At 42.4% G+C, this 15,990-nt stretch overlaps 2 protein-coding genes and 1 non-coding gene across 3 annotated transcripts; 2 read left to right on the top strand and 1 right to left on the bottom strand.

The window, feature by feature from the left end:
- Positions 1–241: 241 nt before the first annotated feature.
- LOC133170058 (coiled-coil-helix-coiled-coil-helix domain-containing protein 5) lies at positions 242–1,212 on the top strand. The gene is made up of 4 exons (XM_061302708.1): positions 242–397; positions 575–715; positions 787–938; positions 1,012–1,212. Coding segments are annotated over exons 1-4 (324 nt in total). The 5' UTR covers positions 242–395; the 3' UTR covers positions 1,041–1,212.
- Positions 1,213–1,537: 325 nt separating this feature from the next.
- Positions 1,538–15,861, bottom strand: lmx1al (LIM homeobox transcription factor 1, alpha-like). Its single transcript, XM_061302643.1, has 9 exons — positions 15,334–15,861; positions 14,234–14,325; positions 12,920–13,112; positions 3,675–3,907; positions 3,421–3,584; positions 3,230–3,307; positions 3,048–3,168; positions 2,755–2,910; positions 1,538–2,545 (listed from the first exon to the last, which is right to left on the bottom strand). The coding sequence occupies exons 1-9, from the start codon at positions 15,372–15,374 to the stop codon at positions 2,388–2,390; spliced, it is 1,236 nt and encodes a 411-aa protein (XP_061158627.1). The 5' UTR covers positions 15,375–15,861; the 3' UTR covers positions 1,538–2,387.
- trnar-ccu (transfer RNA arginine (anticodon CCU)) lies at positions 2,611–2,683 on the top strand. Its single transcript has one exon. It is a non-coding gene; the product is annotated as a tRNA-Arg (tRNA).
- Positions 15,862–15,990: the final 129 nt, after the last annotated feature.

Genomic DNA, 15,990 nt, shown 5'->3' with positions numbered 1-15,990 from the left:
ATGGCGTGAACCACAGAAATCAATGGGGTTTGAGCTTTCGTCCAGGCGAACTTTACATATTAATGTCTTTACATATATCTTAATCGTTTTAATTAAACAAATGACATGTTTGGCTTCAAGGTAAATTAAAAGATTCAGGGCTCTGTGTCTTTAATTTACGTGTCGTCATCCACGGACCCGGAGCTAAATTGGGCAATTGACATCAAGCTCAACCAATAGGATTTGAGATGGTGTTCTCTCGCCGGGTTTTCATCCAATCAGAAGGAATATTTTCCTGTTTGCATCCAATGGGCTTCTATGTAGGCGTTTTCTTACTCCACATACATGGCGCCACACGGAGAAGGCAAATCTTGACATAACTGGGTCATCGCTTCTTACAAACACAAAATACTAAAATGTAAGTCATATATTTTAATGATTTTCTGGTGCAACTATTCAATATTCATATTACCCGAAGTTTTGTGTACCTGTTGAGTAAAATATATGAAATTTGCTTTATGCTATAAACTATTCCAGCAAACTCAAGTTATGTATTTCCAATTTTGTGACAGCACTGCTCTCTTTTTCCTCTTAGGCAGGCGGCTATGGCTATCACGGCAAAGTACTGCCACAAAGAGATGGACGCCTATGGTTCATGTGTGGCTTCCAATCCATCAACATGGCAGGAGAAGTGTCACGAACTGAAGATGAAGGTTGCACAATGCACATCATCACAGTAAGGCGTGTGTATTCAACCCGTGTTAACCATCAAACCACTTGTTCTAAATCCTGGTTTTGTCCTGCCAGCCCGGTGATCCAGAAGATCAGACAAGACTGTTCCAAGCAATTTGTGGAGTTCGAGAAGTGTCTGATGGAAAACCAGGGTACGCCTGCCTCTTGTTCGGCGCACGTGACTCGCTTTCTTGGCTGTGCCGAGACGGTGGATCTCAGCGGAGTGGGTAAGTCAGTAAAGGTGATCTCGGGCGCATTATTAAAAAAAATTAATTTGTTGCTTATTCCTTTTTTTCCCAGAGACAAATCCAGTACCAGTGCCATCGTAGCGCTCAACCATTTCAACCCTTATCCTAAAGCGAAGATTCTCCTACTTGTTCTGTTTTTGTCAGCTTTACATATTGTGATTATTTCCTATTTTCAAATCAAGTGTTACTTTTGCCTAATCATGGATACATCCCTAGATCGTATTTCATTAAAAGTAAAGTATGTCTTACTCAACCAGTGGGGGTTTCCGTCTTTTGTTTTCAGCTCCACATATCTGCGCCCCCTCATCATCTACGGTGCTGAGTCAGAGTCAAATATTAAACCAGAATGTCGCACTCCCACACAAAATCTCCAGACTACTCGCTGACGCCGAAATAGGGAGTTTGGGAAGAAAAGAGCTGGAGGAGGAGGCCATCTCAGAAGATTTGTTGAGTTTTGATCTCTGTGCCCACCAAAGAGAACAAACTATTCTTGAATTAATATAGTAACATAGTGGCGAAAAGCACAGGAGGCAATTCAAGCATCGTCAAAATAGAAAACAAACAATAAAAACACGCCGTAGCATGAAATTGCAGCCTGTATTGAATATACAGCAACATGATACATTCAAAGCACGTCACAACATAAGATTGCAACTCAGCTAACACGGCACAAATAAGTTACCCTCACAAAATATCACTGTAGAAATGCGCACGTGTCCAACTTAGCAGCTAAAAGCATCGCGAGACTTTTTTTTTTTTTTCCCCTTTTTTAAATTGCACTGCTTTCTGAGCCCGTTGCTGTCTTCCTGTTTGTCTGGAAGCTATGCGTTAGAATCTACACTGTGACAAATAATCATGCTTATCACAGAAGGTACAAAATGGCTACCCATCTAATTTGTGATGAGAGAAATAAATATATATGGAAAGAAACAACTACAATTATATACATCAACACAGTCACACATTTACATTTGGATTTCAGTGTCCGGGGTAGTACCCGACCTTTTGTTGGTGAAAGTGGTTCACTCCTTGTTGATTTAACTATAAAATAAAGTTAATAGTCTCTCGTCAACCCTGTCTCCGAAGAAGGCGCCGTAAAAATGACCCTGAATGATCATTTCATTTGGAGGGTCGCTTCAAAACATTTCTTTTCATTTATAAAACATTGATGAATTTGAATTTTATCCAGTGTAATATCCTGAGTTACATCTCAGGTCAAACATACACACACAAAACCTGAGCGCAAAACTGTCCTCCAGTGTGTTATGAATATTTTTCTCCTTGTCTCTCAGAGACGTTCTCATCATTGTCAGAGACGGCAAATTATTGGCCAACAATTTGTAAGCGTTATTTTTCCCTTTGTCATTTTAGCTGCGTCTCTTGAGATGAGATTTGGAAGAGGAAAGTTTGGCCGAGTGTTTCTAAAGGTCACGAGGTGAAGTAGGAATTTTGCATGGAGTACAGGCGGTCGATGGGGTTCCCCACCCGCGCTGCCAGGAGGCCTCCCTCGCCTGCTGCTAGGAGGCAGTCGCCGAGGTGACCCAGACTGCCGTCGCTGTCCAGGTCGTGAAACACAGTCTCGGAATCTGTAGAGGAACGTATTTGTGGTGAGCTGTGACTCTGTGGAACCCGTCACAGAGAACTTCTCACAGCCTCAGTGGCCTAATGGATAAGGCACTGGCCTCCTAAGCCAGGGATTGTGGGTTCGAGTCCCATCTGAGGTGAATTTAGTGCCCCAAAGTGGAAATAAAGAGTATTATTTTTCTAAGATCCTATCAAACTGTCTTTGTCTTACCGTACGGGTGAAGCTGCTCGTTGGGCAGCTGAGGCGGAGTGAGTCCGTGTCGGAAGGGTTCCCCGCCGTAGATGTTGGGGTCCAGGGTGAGTAGCTGCTGTCGAGGGAGAGAGGGGAATCCCAGTATGCCGTCCATGCCGTGACCACTTGAGCCGTCTGTGTGGAGATGAGGAAAGCAACACTCTTAAAATGTATGAATTAAATGTAACCCAAATTGGGGCCCAATAGCGAACCCAACATGCTTTATTTAAGATCTTGCCAGAACAAAATGGAGGAAAAAATCAAGTGTTTACCCTCGCTGTCATCGTTGCTTTGACGTCCCCCTCGATTGGCACCCCTCCTGGCCCCTCCCAGCTGTTCCTGTTCCTGCTGTTGTTGTTGCTGTTGCTGCTGTCTCCGGGCAATCTTTTTCATCTGATGCCAAAAAAACACTCAAGATTTTGAAGATGGATTTTGCAAACTATTAAAGTATTACCTTGGCTCTCTGGTTTTGAAACCACACTTGCACAACTCGCACCGTGAGTCCCGTCTCAGCAGCTAGCGTCTCTCTCACCTGATGGTTAGATTTACTTTATATTACTTAATGATAAAAAGGAAAATAAGTGTCAGATTCATATCAAGTCACACTCCCACTGTAGTTTGAAAACATTCAGCGTGCCCTCTCACCTTACGGCAAGGCTTGGCCGACACCTCGAAGGAGGCTTTGAACGCGCGCCTCTGCTGCGTGGTCAAGATTGTGCGTGGTCGCTTGGAGCGTTTGTGCTCCTTGCCCTCATCGCCTCCTTTGCACCCTCCCGAGCCCCCGCCGCCATCTTCATCCTCACTTTTCACTTGACAAACACGAGAGACATTAACATTAGCGGTTGCCTCGCAACTTTGAGGTTCCGGGTCACAATCTCAGGTTTTCCCGTCTTTTCTACCCGATTCCGTGGGCGTGGGACTAATGGCGGCGAGCATCTCCCTCTCCTTCTCGTAGTCCATGCGGCACAGCAGCTGACCTTCCTTCAGCACAAACTCGTCGCCCCGCTGCAGCCGGCGTTCGCACTCGCAACAGCTGAAGCAGCCCAGGTGGTACACCTGGCCCAGCACTCGCATGATCAACTCGGAGCGGCCAATCACCTGCAGGCAGGAGCTGCACTTCCTCACAAACAGCCTGCAAACACACACACAAAAACAGAAGGGGTTGCACACATGGTGAGAGACGCCTACATATTGGATGTAAAGTTGAGCATCATGAGGGTCAAGGAGCTGAAAGGAGGTGAGGTAATTAAAGATGGAGGCGTAGACAAGGAGCCCCTCAACACTTTCCTTCTCGTACGCAACAGTTCCTGAGATTAGCGTCGTCTCTTAATTAAAGGCCGTATAAACATTACCCAATTCACAGAGCGGCAAGGTGAACATCTGCTATACAGGGAATTACTGTACTGCTGAGTGAGAATCTGTTTCATTTGTTGTGCTTCACTTACATATTTTGGAGAGTAGATGGCAGTAGTGAGCCTGGGATTGAACCGCTTTCACGGTGGAATTTACGGTGCGATCAGCTGAATGATTTATAAAGGCATCTGTCATTTCACGAATCTTCTTGGAAAAAAACCCCCGGAGATTTAAATTCAAGGACTACCTAAATAAAATGCACTTAAAAGTGCTACCAACATGACTAACATTAAAGTACATTAGTATAGTAGGCCTAAGTGTTCATGAAAATAATACCATTGCAAGTTCCTGTAACATAAATGTATGTTTAACCAAATTGTAGGAAAATTGCATCAAAATGTTAAATACAACTAAACTCAGGCTGTGAGTCTTTCGTGAACGTAAACTCGAGTACCAAGTACAACATTGTTCTCAAGTACCAAGTACAACAGTGACGAGAATCACTGCGGCCTCAAATTAACTATGCTAATTTAATTTAAACTAATATTAGCTAACTAACCTAGACTAGTCACAACAATCCTCACTTACACCATGGACAATTTAGACAATTTGCTCAATGACTCAAGATTCAAATTCTGAACTTTAGACGTATAAGGCGGACATGCTAACCGCTCCATCACCATGTTCATACAATTCAATATTATAAAGCTAGCCTTAGTCTACCGTTTCCTCTCGCTCTCCCGCTTTTATCCCTCCACTTCTTCATCCCTTCATTTCCAACCCCACCATCACTTCACAAACTCATTCCCATTCACCGGCACCTAATTCCCCGCCATTAGAAATTCCTCTCAAATCCCCGCTCTCGCTCTTGCTTTCCTACAACCTCCCTCACCCTCCCTCCCTCCATCCGCCCGATACCCCCCTCCATACCCCACCTTGGTATTTTCTGCCAGCATTCCCAGTTCGCCCTCCCAGCCCGCCGCCCCCAATTCACTGAAACTAATAAAGACGGGATTAATTAGATTGTTGTTTAAACAGGGCGATGGCCAGACAGACGCTGTAAACTCATAACCAGGGATTGAGGATAGCATGGGGTTAATCTCTAGCCACTCACTTATGCACACTGAGCCACGCACAAACACTCGAGTATCAATACCTATTCTGATGTGTGTCGCTATACCACTGATGCTCCCGCAATCATCAATCAAAGATTTGGGGTTTCAGCCGGATAAGAGCGCCGGAGATCTAATTTGAGCCAAAAAGCAGGAACTAGATACAAACCGGGATAAGGTGAAAGGGAGTACTGGCACGAGAGTGTGCAAGGGGGAGGAAGGCACACACAAAAGTGTTGTTGCTCCCTGACTGAGTGCGAGGAAGGTGTTGCTGCACAAATCTGGAGCCAGGTCTGCACATTAGAGCTCCGAATCTGTCATTCCGTCTCAAACGCAGCTGCCACGGCTAATCTCTTCCAATCCATCTGCCAAAAAGTATCTCCAAATTCCCCCAAATGACTGCGTTTTATGGTTAAAGTAGTCACATGGTGTACCTGAAGGTTGAGATTGCAATAAAAACAATGGGTCATTTCTATTAAAACTCTATGACCTGACATTAGTACATAGAAAAAAAAAGGATCTATGAAAGTAGGCCTGAGGGGCTTTGCTGGAACTATGACGGAATATCCACCCACAATTAGTTACAAATAAATCATGCTAACAACATGGCAGCCATGTCTAATGTCAGACTATTCACACTGCTAATGCTAGCTTAGTATTTCTAGCGCTATTATTTTGTTGTCGCCGACAAAGCTTTTTCTGTGACTATGATGACAACACGTGTTCATAATAGCATGCCATTAACAAAAAACATGTTTGGGAAAAATTCAAGCACGTTAGTGAGCGTTTAAGACTAATGAAGGGAGGCTACATTCAAATATTGCTAGCTAAAAAAAAACATAGCATAAAGAATATTCTGATGCACATCTGTAAAGAACCTATTCAAAAGTAAGACTGTACAGGTTTATAGGAAAAAGACTCTATTGCTATTTCTTTCGAAAGTGACACTTCCTTTCACCCGAGGGACAAAACACTCCAAAATGATGACGATCGCTCGACATGAGACCGACCGTGTTAAGTCTTCACATTCCCTAAATAGGGGCGCGCGCAGCATGGTGGGAATTTACTCAGCACAGCAAACGGAGGCAACTAGGGGCAACTGCCTCAGAGGGGGGGTCTGTAAGTAGATCAGTCTAATCCCCCCCCTAATAGAAGTATCATTCACACCGGCCATGACAGGGATGCAACGAGCGGCTAAAGAGCAACCGCATGCGGGGCCATTTTGGGATTTTAAACAGCATACCTGACTACATCCGTCCTCATGGGAATAAAAAAAAAAACATCTAACGCCACTTAGATCATACAATTGATGATTTAACTAAAGTAGTCCCTAAGATGTTGAATGAAAGAAGCTAGGATTAATTAGTCAGTACAGAAACGATCAAGAAGAATGTGTTCAAACATAAGAAAAACACTTGAAGGAGGCCTGCAAATGACATTTCTTTGTTGGGTTACTTCTGTGATAGTGAGGTTGTTGTACAAGCGGCGTGTCAAACACGGTGAACACGAAAGACGGAGAACAGTCGACTTTACGAGCGTTTCAAAAAGCTGTTTGCTTCGTGATCACGCGGAGGGGGTTGGAGGCCTTGATTCATTACATGTACACTTGTTACGAAATCAGAAAACTAGAGGAAGATTTAAGCGATGCACAGCAAATGTTTGAAATTGACATCATGGCGTGCCCACATTCGCTAGATTGTCAAATTTACGTCACCCACCTTTCTACAGTACCCGCATCTGATTTGTTTTACGTGTTAGCATTAAGCTAGCAGAGATAGAACATTGCGTTTTGTTAGCTATACGTGGCTATATGGCGATATTTTGACTTTAGTTTTACAGTAAACTTCAACTGGTATGTTAATAGACACCCTGTAGCAAGAACATGTTGGCTTTTTATTTGCCAAAATGTACACAGAATTCTCAGGGAGGACAAAACAGTCTAATACTTAGCAAATTATTAGCTTGTCGTGCAGGGGAGTCAAACTCATTTTTTTCGCGGGTTGCATTGTAGTCATAGCTTCTTTCGGAGGGCCATTATAACTGTCAACCCAAATAAATGTATGAGCACCTCATATTATATACAGTAAAAGCTACAAAACAAACTGACAAATAACTCGTTTTCAAATCAGATAAGTAAAAACTGGTCAAATATAAAAAAATATATATATATTATTAAAAGTGAAGACAATTTGCAATTCTAGTAATGACACAAATTTGATGCAGAATGTCTTTGCGGGCCACATAAAATGATGTGGCGGGCCGTATCTGCCCCCCTGGCCTTGAGTTTGACAGAAGTGTTGTAATGGGTCTCGTAGTATCATGACGAGCGTTTTTGGTTTCACATGTACAGATGTGAACAATAATAATGATAACTATAACAAAAATTCTGGAATAATGAGCCCCCAAAAAGGTGATTTATTTGTTACAAGAATAATAAACACAAATCCATGAGGGCCTTTGGTACACAGGCTCTAAAGAAAAAAAAATGGGTGATGCGTCGTCAGCCCTTCTAGTTGTATTCCACACGAGACAATGACAATAACACAATCAAAAGACATGTCACAAATGCAGCAATGTCTCGCCTGCAACCACGCAATCATTTCATAAATATGTAGATGTCTCCGAGTCGTCTTTCACAACGATGACACATATTTCAAGTAAACTTGTAGTATGGATGCCTACACTAAATCCTAAACACATCCAAATTGACCAGCCTGCATTTCAGACAGATATGCAACCGTTATACTTTTAAGTCACTTTAGTATCCATTTTCTTATTCGTGTGTCTGAGTGTGTGTGTTTGTGTGTGTGTGTGTGTGTGTGTGCACACGTTGGGCGGATATTGCTCTGTGAAGCAAAATGGCTCAGAGCCAAGGTTCAGTAATCACATCATCTCCGTTTATTAAATCTCCCTGCACTGCTTCTGTGTTATTAAAATCTCCCAGCATTCCCCACGATACTTGCTACCCCTGCCACCTCTCACTCACTCACTTACACACTCGCACACACACAGACACACACACATAGAGTACAGTGACACACACCTCTCACTCACTCACTTACACACTCACGCACACACACACATTGATAGCCAATACTATATACATAGTCACATAACCACCAATGCTCAGTTTGTGGAAAAGCAGATAAGGTGGCCGGGCCCAAACATCCATAAAACAAGGCCAGATGCTGTTGTTTGGCCACCATGGCGTGCGCCGATAAACTAAAATGGTAAACAGTCCTCTTGCGTGAATGAAAGTTTCCGAAATGAGTTAGAAAAAAATTAATATATGCTATCTTAGATAGACCTGAGACTAAATCTCTCAAGCCATTTCTCGATGACACTCATAAAATCGAAATTTATTGTAGATTATTACAAAACATTCTAGCCACCTCAGAGCACACAAAAAATATTTTTAATGAAGGAAAATATTACTCTAGTTAAATTAAATCGAATCTCCTTTGTGCAACCTGGCCACCAGGGGGCAGTATAATGCATTCATGCAGACACAAACAAGGACGTTTTTCATAACACCTGTTAGCGACTCAGTTATCTGCAGTAATATTTTTTGCAGGGGTTAAAAAAAAATAAGCAACTGAGTCTGTCTACACGAGTTGTGGCACCATTTGTGTTCAAGTAAAGATGTGATGGTCCAATCCAAACAAAGCACCAATGATTAAAAACCAGCTTGTATTGTGATTTATCTCAGAATATGTTTGATTTTCACCTGATGCTACCAAAAATTAATGCAATGCGCAAGGACCGAGCTCACGTTTGTGTGGCTGTGTGTGTGTGTGTTAGTTTAGATAAAACAGTTAATCCCCAGGCCACCAGAACGCAATATCCTGTCTGCCCGCTTCTCATTTCCTGTCTGTCTCAGGCGGAGCGGGAAGCAGCGGGGCAGGGGAGTAAAGGGGGTGTGGGGGGTGCTAAGATGGCGGTGACGGGGGACAGCGGGACCCGTTGCCCCAGAAACAGGAGATGCAGCGATTCGGTGGAAAGTGTCTACGCCGTTCCCCCAAACCCCCCACGCACACCCCACCTCCTCTATTCTCTCTCACACTCTTCCTCCTCTTCCTCTCTGCTTTTATTATCTCAGATTTAATAAAGGCGAGGCGAGCAGCTTGTTCTGCCATGAAACATTTATTAGCTGTCTGTTATAAAATTGTTGTGTGTGGGGGTGTTGGGGTGAAAGATGACGGGGTCTCATAATATGCAAAAATGGTGGGAGCATTACAACCTCACACATGTGGCTAAAAAGAAATCCACCTCGTCTTCTTAACCCTCTCCATCGAACTTACTCGATGACGTGACACTTGACCTTTCGTGATACTGTCAAAACATTACACGTGCCATATTTGGGACACAACTTCACTCATCATCTACTCCAGGTCTGACACACTCTTGATTTAAAAGTAACCCAAATTGGGTGGATTAGCAAAGCCAGGTTCGAGCGACTGAGCCAAAGCTGTGTTTTTGTCTGTAGTTATCGTATTGGGCTAATTTGACCCAGGATGATGGGTCAAGATGTAGAAAGTAAGTTCAAGCTTCCATCGACACCTTCACGATCTTCACAAGTCAGCCCGGGTTTAGTTGATGCTAACGAGAGCTTGTTGACACCCGCTAACAATATTTCCCCACAGTCCGTGTCAAGCATGTCAGTGAGACAAGAACTGAGGCTAATTAGCCTTGTTCCCAATCAGCCCCCCCCCCCCACCCCATTGTACTCCCTGCAGGGAACACAAAGCACCACGAGTGGTAGACGGGGATGAGGCGGAGGGGGTGGCGACATTAAGAGAAAACAAGAGATAAACTGTTTGGTGTCATGGCTGCGATCAATCTCACTGAAAAGGAAATGAGGTTTGGGATGGAGAAATATGATTGCAAAGCAGACAGTGATGAACGAGTTGGCAGACAGGAGAGATGGTGGCTTCTCTCCGACTGAAGCCGAAGAAGATAGGCGACAGAAGAACCAAGAGAAATGTTCTTCAACCAGAAGCCAAGTCAAAAATTTCTTGACAATAATACAGTAATCCCTCGCTTATTGCGGTTTCCAAAAAACCTGCAATAAGTGAAATCTGCGAAGTACGATCACCAACAAGAAGTACTGGGCAGGCTAACGAGTTAGCGGAAATATGCTAATTCGCGATCGTGGTAACACACGAAAAGGGACTTCTAAAGGAATGTAAACATTTGGAGCAATACTACATTGTCCTAAAAGTTAGACACATGTTTCCTAAATTTCTAAGTTTTATTTTGACTTTTAAATGTTTTTTTAATTTGGAAAAAAAAAATCTGCGCTGTAGTGAAGCCGCGATAAACGAAACGCGAAATATCAAGGGATCACTGTATTTGTAAACACAGGGGCGGCCATTTTGTCTTGCGCTTCCACTTCCTGTCAATTCACATCACTGCCAAAGGGCTCAGGTTCCAAACATAACTGCACAAATTCAGTCTGACAATCACAATGTGACAATTCAAAGCTCTTCTGCTACCTCAAAAGAAGAAAAAAGTCCTCAGCCAGTGGGATCTCCTTGGGTGTGAGTTTCTAAAGCTAAGATGTAGCGTGAGCGGCCTCCACCCCACAGAGAGTGAGCTATTAAATCCCAGCTTTGGTGAATCTCCACCCCCGGCGACCTGTTTTTCCACAGGGTCTTGGAAGCTTACGAGGAGGGCTCGCAGGCTCATTCTAGCCGCGCTCGACATCATTGACCGGGAAACGACGCTCTTAAAGCTCGCGGCTTGGCGAGGAACCATGCGGCTGACCTACACTGGAGGAAGGTAACGGCTGTCAAGAGGCCCCGTTTACTTAAACAGCACTTTTGTTATGATCACATTTCCCTCGTTCCCACGGCGGTGCTGCAAAATAGCCTCGTCAGAATCTTGCGCGGAATGCAGCAGAGGGGAAATTTTAAGCACACCGTGTACTGAAGTCACTAGTTGTGAAACTCTTCTTCGCTTATGTCTGCATGACTGGATTATACTGCTCCCTAGTGGCCGAGTGGAACACACCAAAAGGAGACCAAAGCTATTAATTCTTAAAGTGCTTTTCCCTCATATCTCAAGGCTCCACTGCAATTTCATTCTAATTTTTCAGAGGGGATTTGTGCTATTAAACTTTTATGAACTTTATAAATGACAAAGTAAATGAGTACGACATCAAAGTTTCGAACTTGACGCACTTTGTGAGTGTTCCCGCTGGGAATATACCATATGTTTTATATATGGGTGGAATAATCTAGTTTAAGCGGGAACGCTTCGACGTAAACATCTGCTCCCTAACAAGACGGCGTATGGATTCACACATGATTCCTTTTTAAATCCCCTCATTTCCATAATAAATGAAAAAACAGAGGAATATAAACCTCCTTATTTTATAGCACAAAGAAAATGCCTGGTTCTTCTTTTGTTGTCAATTTACTAGAGGACCTGTGAGCCTAAAAATATCAAAATATCAATACAAACTTTGCCATATCGGTGGTCTTGTATTGCATACGATGAACTCCACTTTAATGTGTTCCCACAACTTTTTACAAAACGATTCCAAATGCACTCTCAAGATACTGGCCGTGATGTGCGGCACACATACGGACGGGGGAGGCGCTGACGGAGCGAGTGCATGCAAGGAAAACAAGGAGACATTGTTGCTGATTCACTGAAGGTCACAGGCTGCACCGAGTGCCAAGTCTGGCACGGAAACAACCGAAAAACAAGGCAGCAATCCATATGGAATGCATACAGGGGGACTCAGTCAAGCATGTAGCGAATGAGCCTCCGGCTATTAATCTCGGCCTACTACTACAGTCATTACACCAAGGGAACAAATACGCTTTTTCACTCCCTGGAATTAAAAAAAAAAAAAAAAAAGTTATTTTTGATAAGCTTGTGCTTCCCCCCCCCCAAAGATAAACGTCATACAATGGGACTTTCATCTGCGGCCAGTTCCTCTTTGGCTACGCCTCACTGAGCTCTCGCTGGCTCCTCCAGATGTCAGGTAGAGTGGGAGCTGCTGGATGCAGTCTGACACTTTTCAAAACATTGATAGCGACGATGCGCCGCGCACGCAACCCTAACGCACAAAGTTCAGGCTCAGGAAATGAGGAACATGCTTGAACATCTGGAATGACGATGGGAGATTTGCATTGTGTGTTACGCCGGTTGTTTATTTATGTATGACATCTCCTCCCTGCCATCGAAACGGAAAAGACAACATGAATAAACCTGTCGACACTTGAAATATTAAATTAGATATAAACTCCTACGTGGTTCCTCCAAGTAATTAACATATCTTCAAGTAGGGGAAACTAAAATCATTTCGAAAGGGAATATGTAAACAAACAACCGAGATCATGTGGTTGCGCAAGTGTGCACACCCTGCTCAGTACTTATCACAATTGAACTCATGTTAAATAGTCGCTGTTTAAAATCCCTTTGATTTTCTTCAATTGAGTCTTTTAATGTTGCAAATGATTTTTTTTTGTCTTGTAACTTTTTAATATCGCAAGTGCAAACAAACCAGGCATACAGGTTCATTACACTCCAGTCAACTGACTCTCGAGCTCTTATTTGTTGTGATAGTTAAGTGAAGCATGAGGGTGAGTTGCCCCTGCACAGCCACCCCACCCATACGCCGCCGCCCCAGTAATGACCTCAAGATGCCGGTGTGATGTGATCCTTACTTCTCATAGTCGGGCTTGCAGTAGAGGAGTCGGTCCCGGCAGTAGCACGTGCCCGTGAGCGCGCTCATGCACACCGTGCACTTGACGCACGACTCGTGCCACGAGCGCTCGTTGACGCGTAGCAGGAAGCGGTCCGCGATCGGGGACGAGCAGCCCGCGCACACCTCGCTGCCTCCACCCGAGTAGTCTGGACCTGCGTGGGGGTCGCGAAGGGGGACCGAGGCCCACCCGGAACCAAGAAAAGTTACAATCGCACAAAAATCTTTACGTTTACCGCGCCCTACAACGGTCTCGACATATACGACAGTAAAAAAATAAAACAGTCCTAGTAGGATGAAATTGAACGACTCGTGAAATAAGAGTGAAATTCCATCACAAAAATCCTTAATTTAATTGGCTCATCGATTTACAACGGAGCCGCGTCCCGTAAATCGGAAAATAAAAGTCATAATTACAGAATATTTGTAAACGCATACAATTAATTGAAACATGAAATAAAGAATAAAACTAAGACTCTGTACAATTTTATAGGCGCTGCATTACAGTGACAGGTGTTTCTAATATTTGGGTTATTTAGCCGCACGAAATATGCAACTTAGATATAATATAGTTCTAATTTCCTTGTGTTTATTGAGTACGCACTGATGGGATAGTAATCAAATTTTAATTTGTTTCTATTTCCCTGTGTGGCTTGAATGACAAAAATATTAGAAACAGCCCTTAGTATTGGTACACTTCGACTATGTATTAAAGTAAAAAAAAAAAAAGAACAAATCAACATTTCATGGTAAGCAAAAATATTAGAAGCAGTCGTTAATAGTGAGGTATAGTATATATCATTCATATCAGTAAAGTATGACAATATGTAATTAGAATTTACCAACCTAGGCTATATATCAACTCATAGATTTTCTATGTCTTTTCCAGCGAGTGTATTTCTGCACTCTTTGTGATTCTTTGTGATTTTTTAAAATCTTATACTAGTTTTTGCTTTTTATTGCAACGTTTTTATTTATCACGCGTTTTTAGTTTCCCTGTTGGCCTTAGTTGGGAAAGAAATGCCACGTTCTTATTATTTATTTAATTTCCTTCGGTATAGTATAATTATCTTAAGGTTGATTATTATTGTGTATCAGCACCCACGTGGTATTTATTGTGAAGACAGTGCATTGATATAAAAAGGCCCATCGGAGCCAAACTAAATGAACGCCACGGGGAGTTTTGGGCCTTTTAGATAAGTTCAAGAAGCTATTTATTCATCTTTATTTATGTTTATATTTTGATGCGAGTATTTGGTCAGTCTGTCTCACTCACCAACAAAAGGTGTTGAAGATGGAAGCTGCTGCAGACACGACTGTTGGCTCTCCTCCGTTTTCATGCCTTCACTCCTTGCCTCAGTGTGGTCGCTGAACACGCAAAAAAAAAAAAAAAAAGCACACAAAATTATTTTAAATGTTACTTAAAACAACAGCAATACAGCAGATAAAATAAATGATTAGAAAAAAGTACAAGCGATATGATAAGACATTTGAGATGGAACCTGACGCCGGATGAAATCCTGCGAGAATGAAATAAAATTTCAAACTTTTTGTTTTTGACGTTACAGTTTAAAAACATGAAATCTGTCATAACAAATATCCAGAAATAAACAGGCCCACGATTCTTTTGGATGAAGTTCTATTAAATCTTGCACATTTTTTATGTCACAACGAAAACACGCCTATTTTAAGATGATCATATTCGAATATAATTATTTTTCATTGCGTAACATTGTATCCATTTATTCTCACTTTATTCTCTCTTTCCCTTTAACAGCTCAACGGTCGTTAATAGGACAAGCACGGCCTGTAATCAAATTGCACAGAAGATCCATTTTGATTTTCGTCTTATTATTAAGATAAATATTTAAAGACCATAATTATTTGATGCCGGCTGATGATTGTCCGTTTAATTGCCACATTATTTAAAGAAACAATAAAAAACGATCAAACAAATGAATTATGGAAATTCAAGCGTGATCTAATTTGGCTTTATGACTAACTGGAAGCTTGGGGGGATGAAAAATACACGAGGGGCACATTATATTATGCACTGATTATTATGTTGACACCAAACGAGAAAAAAAATCCTACAACTGTAATGAAAACAAAATGCACAATTATCAAATAATTTACAATAGAACATTTCACAAAATAAATAATTTGAGAAATAATTTGAGTGTAGATAAAAATTCAAGTGGAAAGAACATTAAAAACGGATAAAAATGACTGTTTATCATAAAAGACGTGCAAAAACTGCGCGTTTGAGTGACTTGCGTAGTTAGCACCGAATTTTGCGCACAAGTTAAAAAAAAAAAAATACAAATAAAACCAGTGGCTAAAATGTACCGCCCTGTTGCACGGATGCTGTCTTACCTTGAGGTGAAACACACTCCTGTTATCTCGGTGGGCAACATTAAAAAGACAGTGGCAACTTCCAGATGCGTTCACGGACCGCTTTCACCTGCACGCTCGCTGTTGCTGCGCCTCGCCTAACTAAACATCCATGACGACACAGCACGTTGCAGACAGGCTATTGTCTCTCCTCCTCCTCTTCTTGTCTCGCCACCTCTCCTCTGGCGTGTTTTGTGCGTGGGGGGGGCATGCATGTAGACAGAGGGAGGGATGTGGACGGACTGCAAGGAGAGGGAGGGAAGGCAAGGTGGGAGACATGGCATTGATTGATAGGAAAGATGTTTGAGGGGTTTGGGATGGGAATCCAAAAGTGCTGTATATGTCGTTATTATCCTTAAAAACCATTAAATAATGGTTAAAAAGAAAAAAAATGAAAATAAATGTAAAAGTGTACAACTCCCAACAACTGCCATTCATAGTAAACAATTTAAAATTTGTTATTTTACTTTGGAAGCGACTGCAGTGGGACAACAGCGCCCTCATGTGTTCAAACAGAAAACGTGCAAAAATAAACCCACGAGGTTTTTTTTGCACTAAAGTCCCCCAAAATACAACCTTTGTTGACTAGAAGGAGGGAAACCCACCTAACACACCACAGGATAATCACTCAGGGAAATA

The sequence above is a fragment of the Syngnathus typhle genome, linkage group LG17 (genome assembly GCF_033458585.1).
Source record: "Syngnathus typhle isolate RoL2023-S1 ecotype Sweden linkage group LG17, RoL_Styp_1.0, whole genome shotgun sequence".
Lineage (NCBI taxonomy): Eukaryota > Metazoa > Chordata > Actinopteri > Syngnathiformes > Syngnathidae > Syngnathus > Syngnathus typhle.
Note: the sequence above shows the minus strand (reverse complement) of the source record. Positions and strands in the feature narration are given on the sequence as shown.

Excerpts from the sequence above, each read along its gene's own strand:
- LOC133170058 (XM_061302708.1), top strand. Across the intron at positions 716-786 it reads GCACAATGCACATCATCACA|CCCGGTGATCCAGAAGATCA; the intron begins GTAAGGCGTGTG and ends TTGTCCTGCCAG. Across the intron at positions 939-1,011 it reads GGTGGATCTCAGCGGAGTGG|AGACAAATCCAGTACCAGTG; the intron begins GTAAGTCAGTAA and ends TTTTTTTCCCAG.
- lmx1al (XM_061302643.1), bottom strand. The coding sequence starts at position 15,374 with ATGTTGCCCACCGAGATAACAGGAGTGTGTTTCACCTCAAG. Across the intron at positions 3,585-3,674 it reads TCCCACGCCCACGGAATCGG|TGAAAAGTGAGGATGAAGAT; the intron begins GTAGAAAAGACG and ends GTGTTTGTCAAG. Across the intron at positions 3,169-3,229 it reads TTCAAAACCAGAGAGCCAAG|ATGAAAAAGATTGCCCGGAG; the intron begins GTAATACTTTAA and ends TTTTGGCATCAG.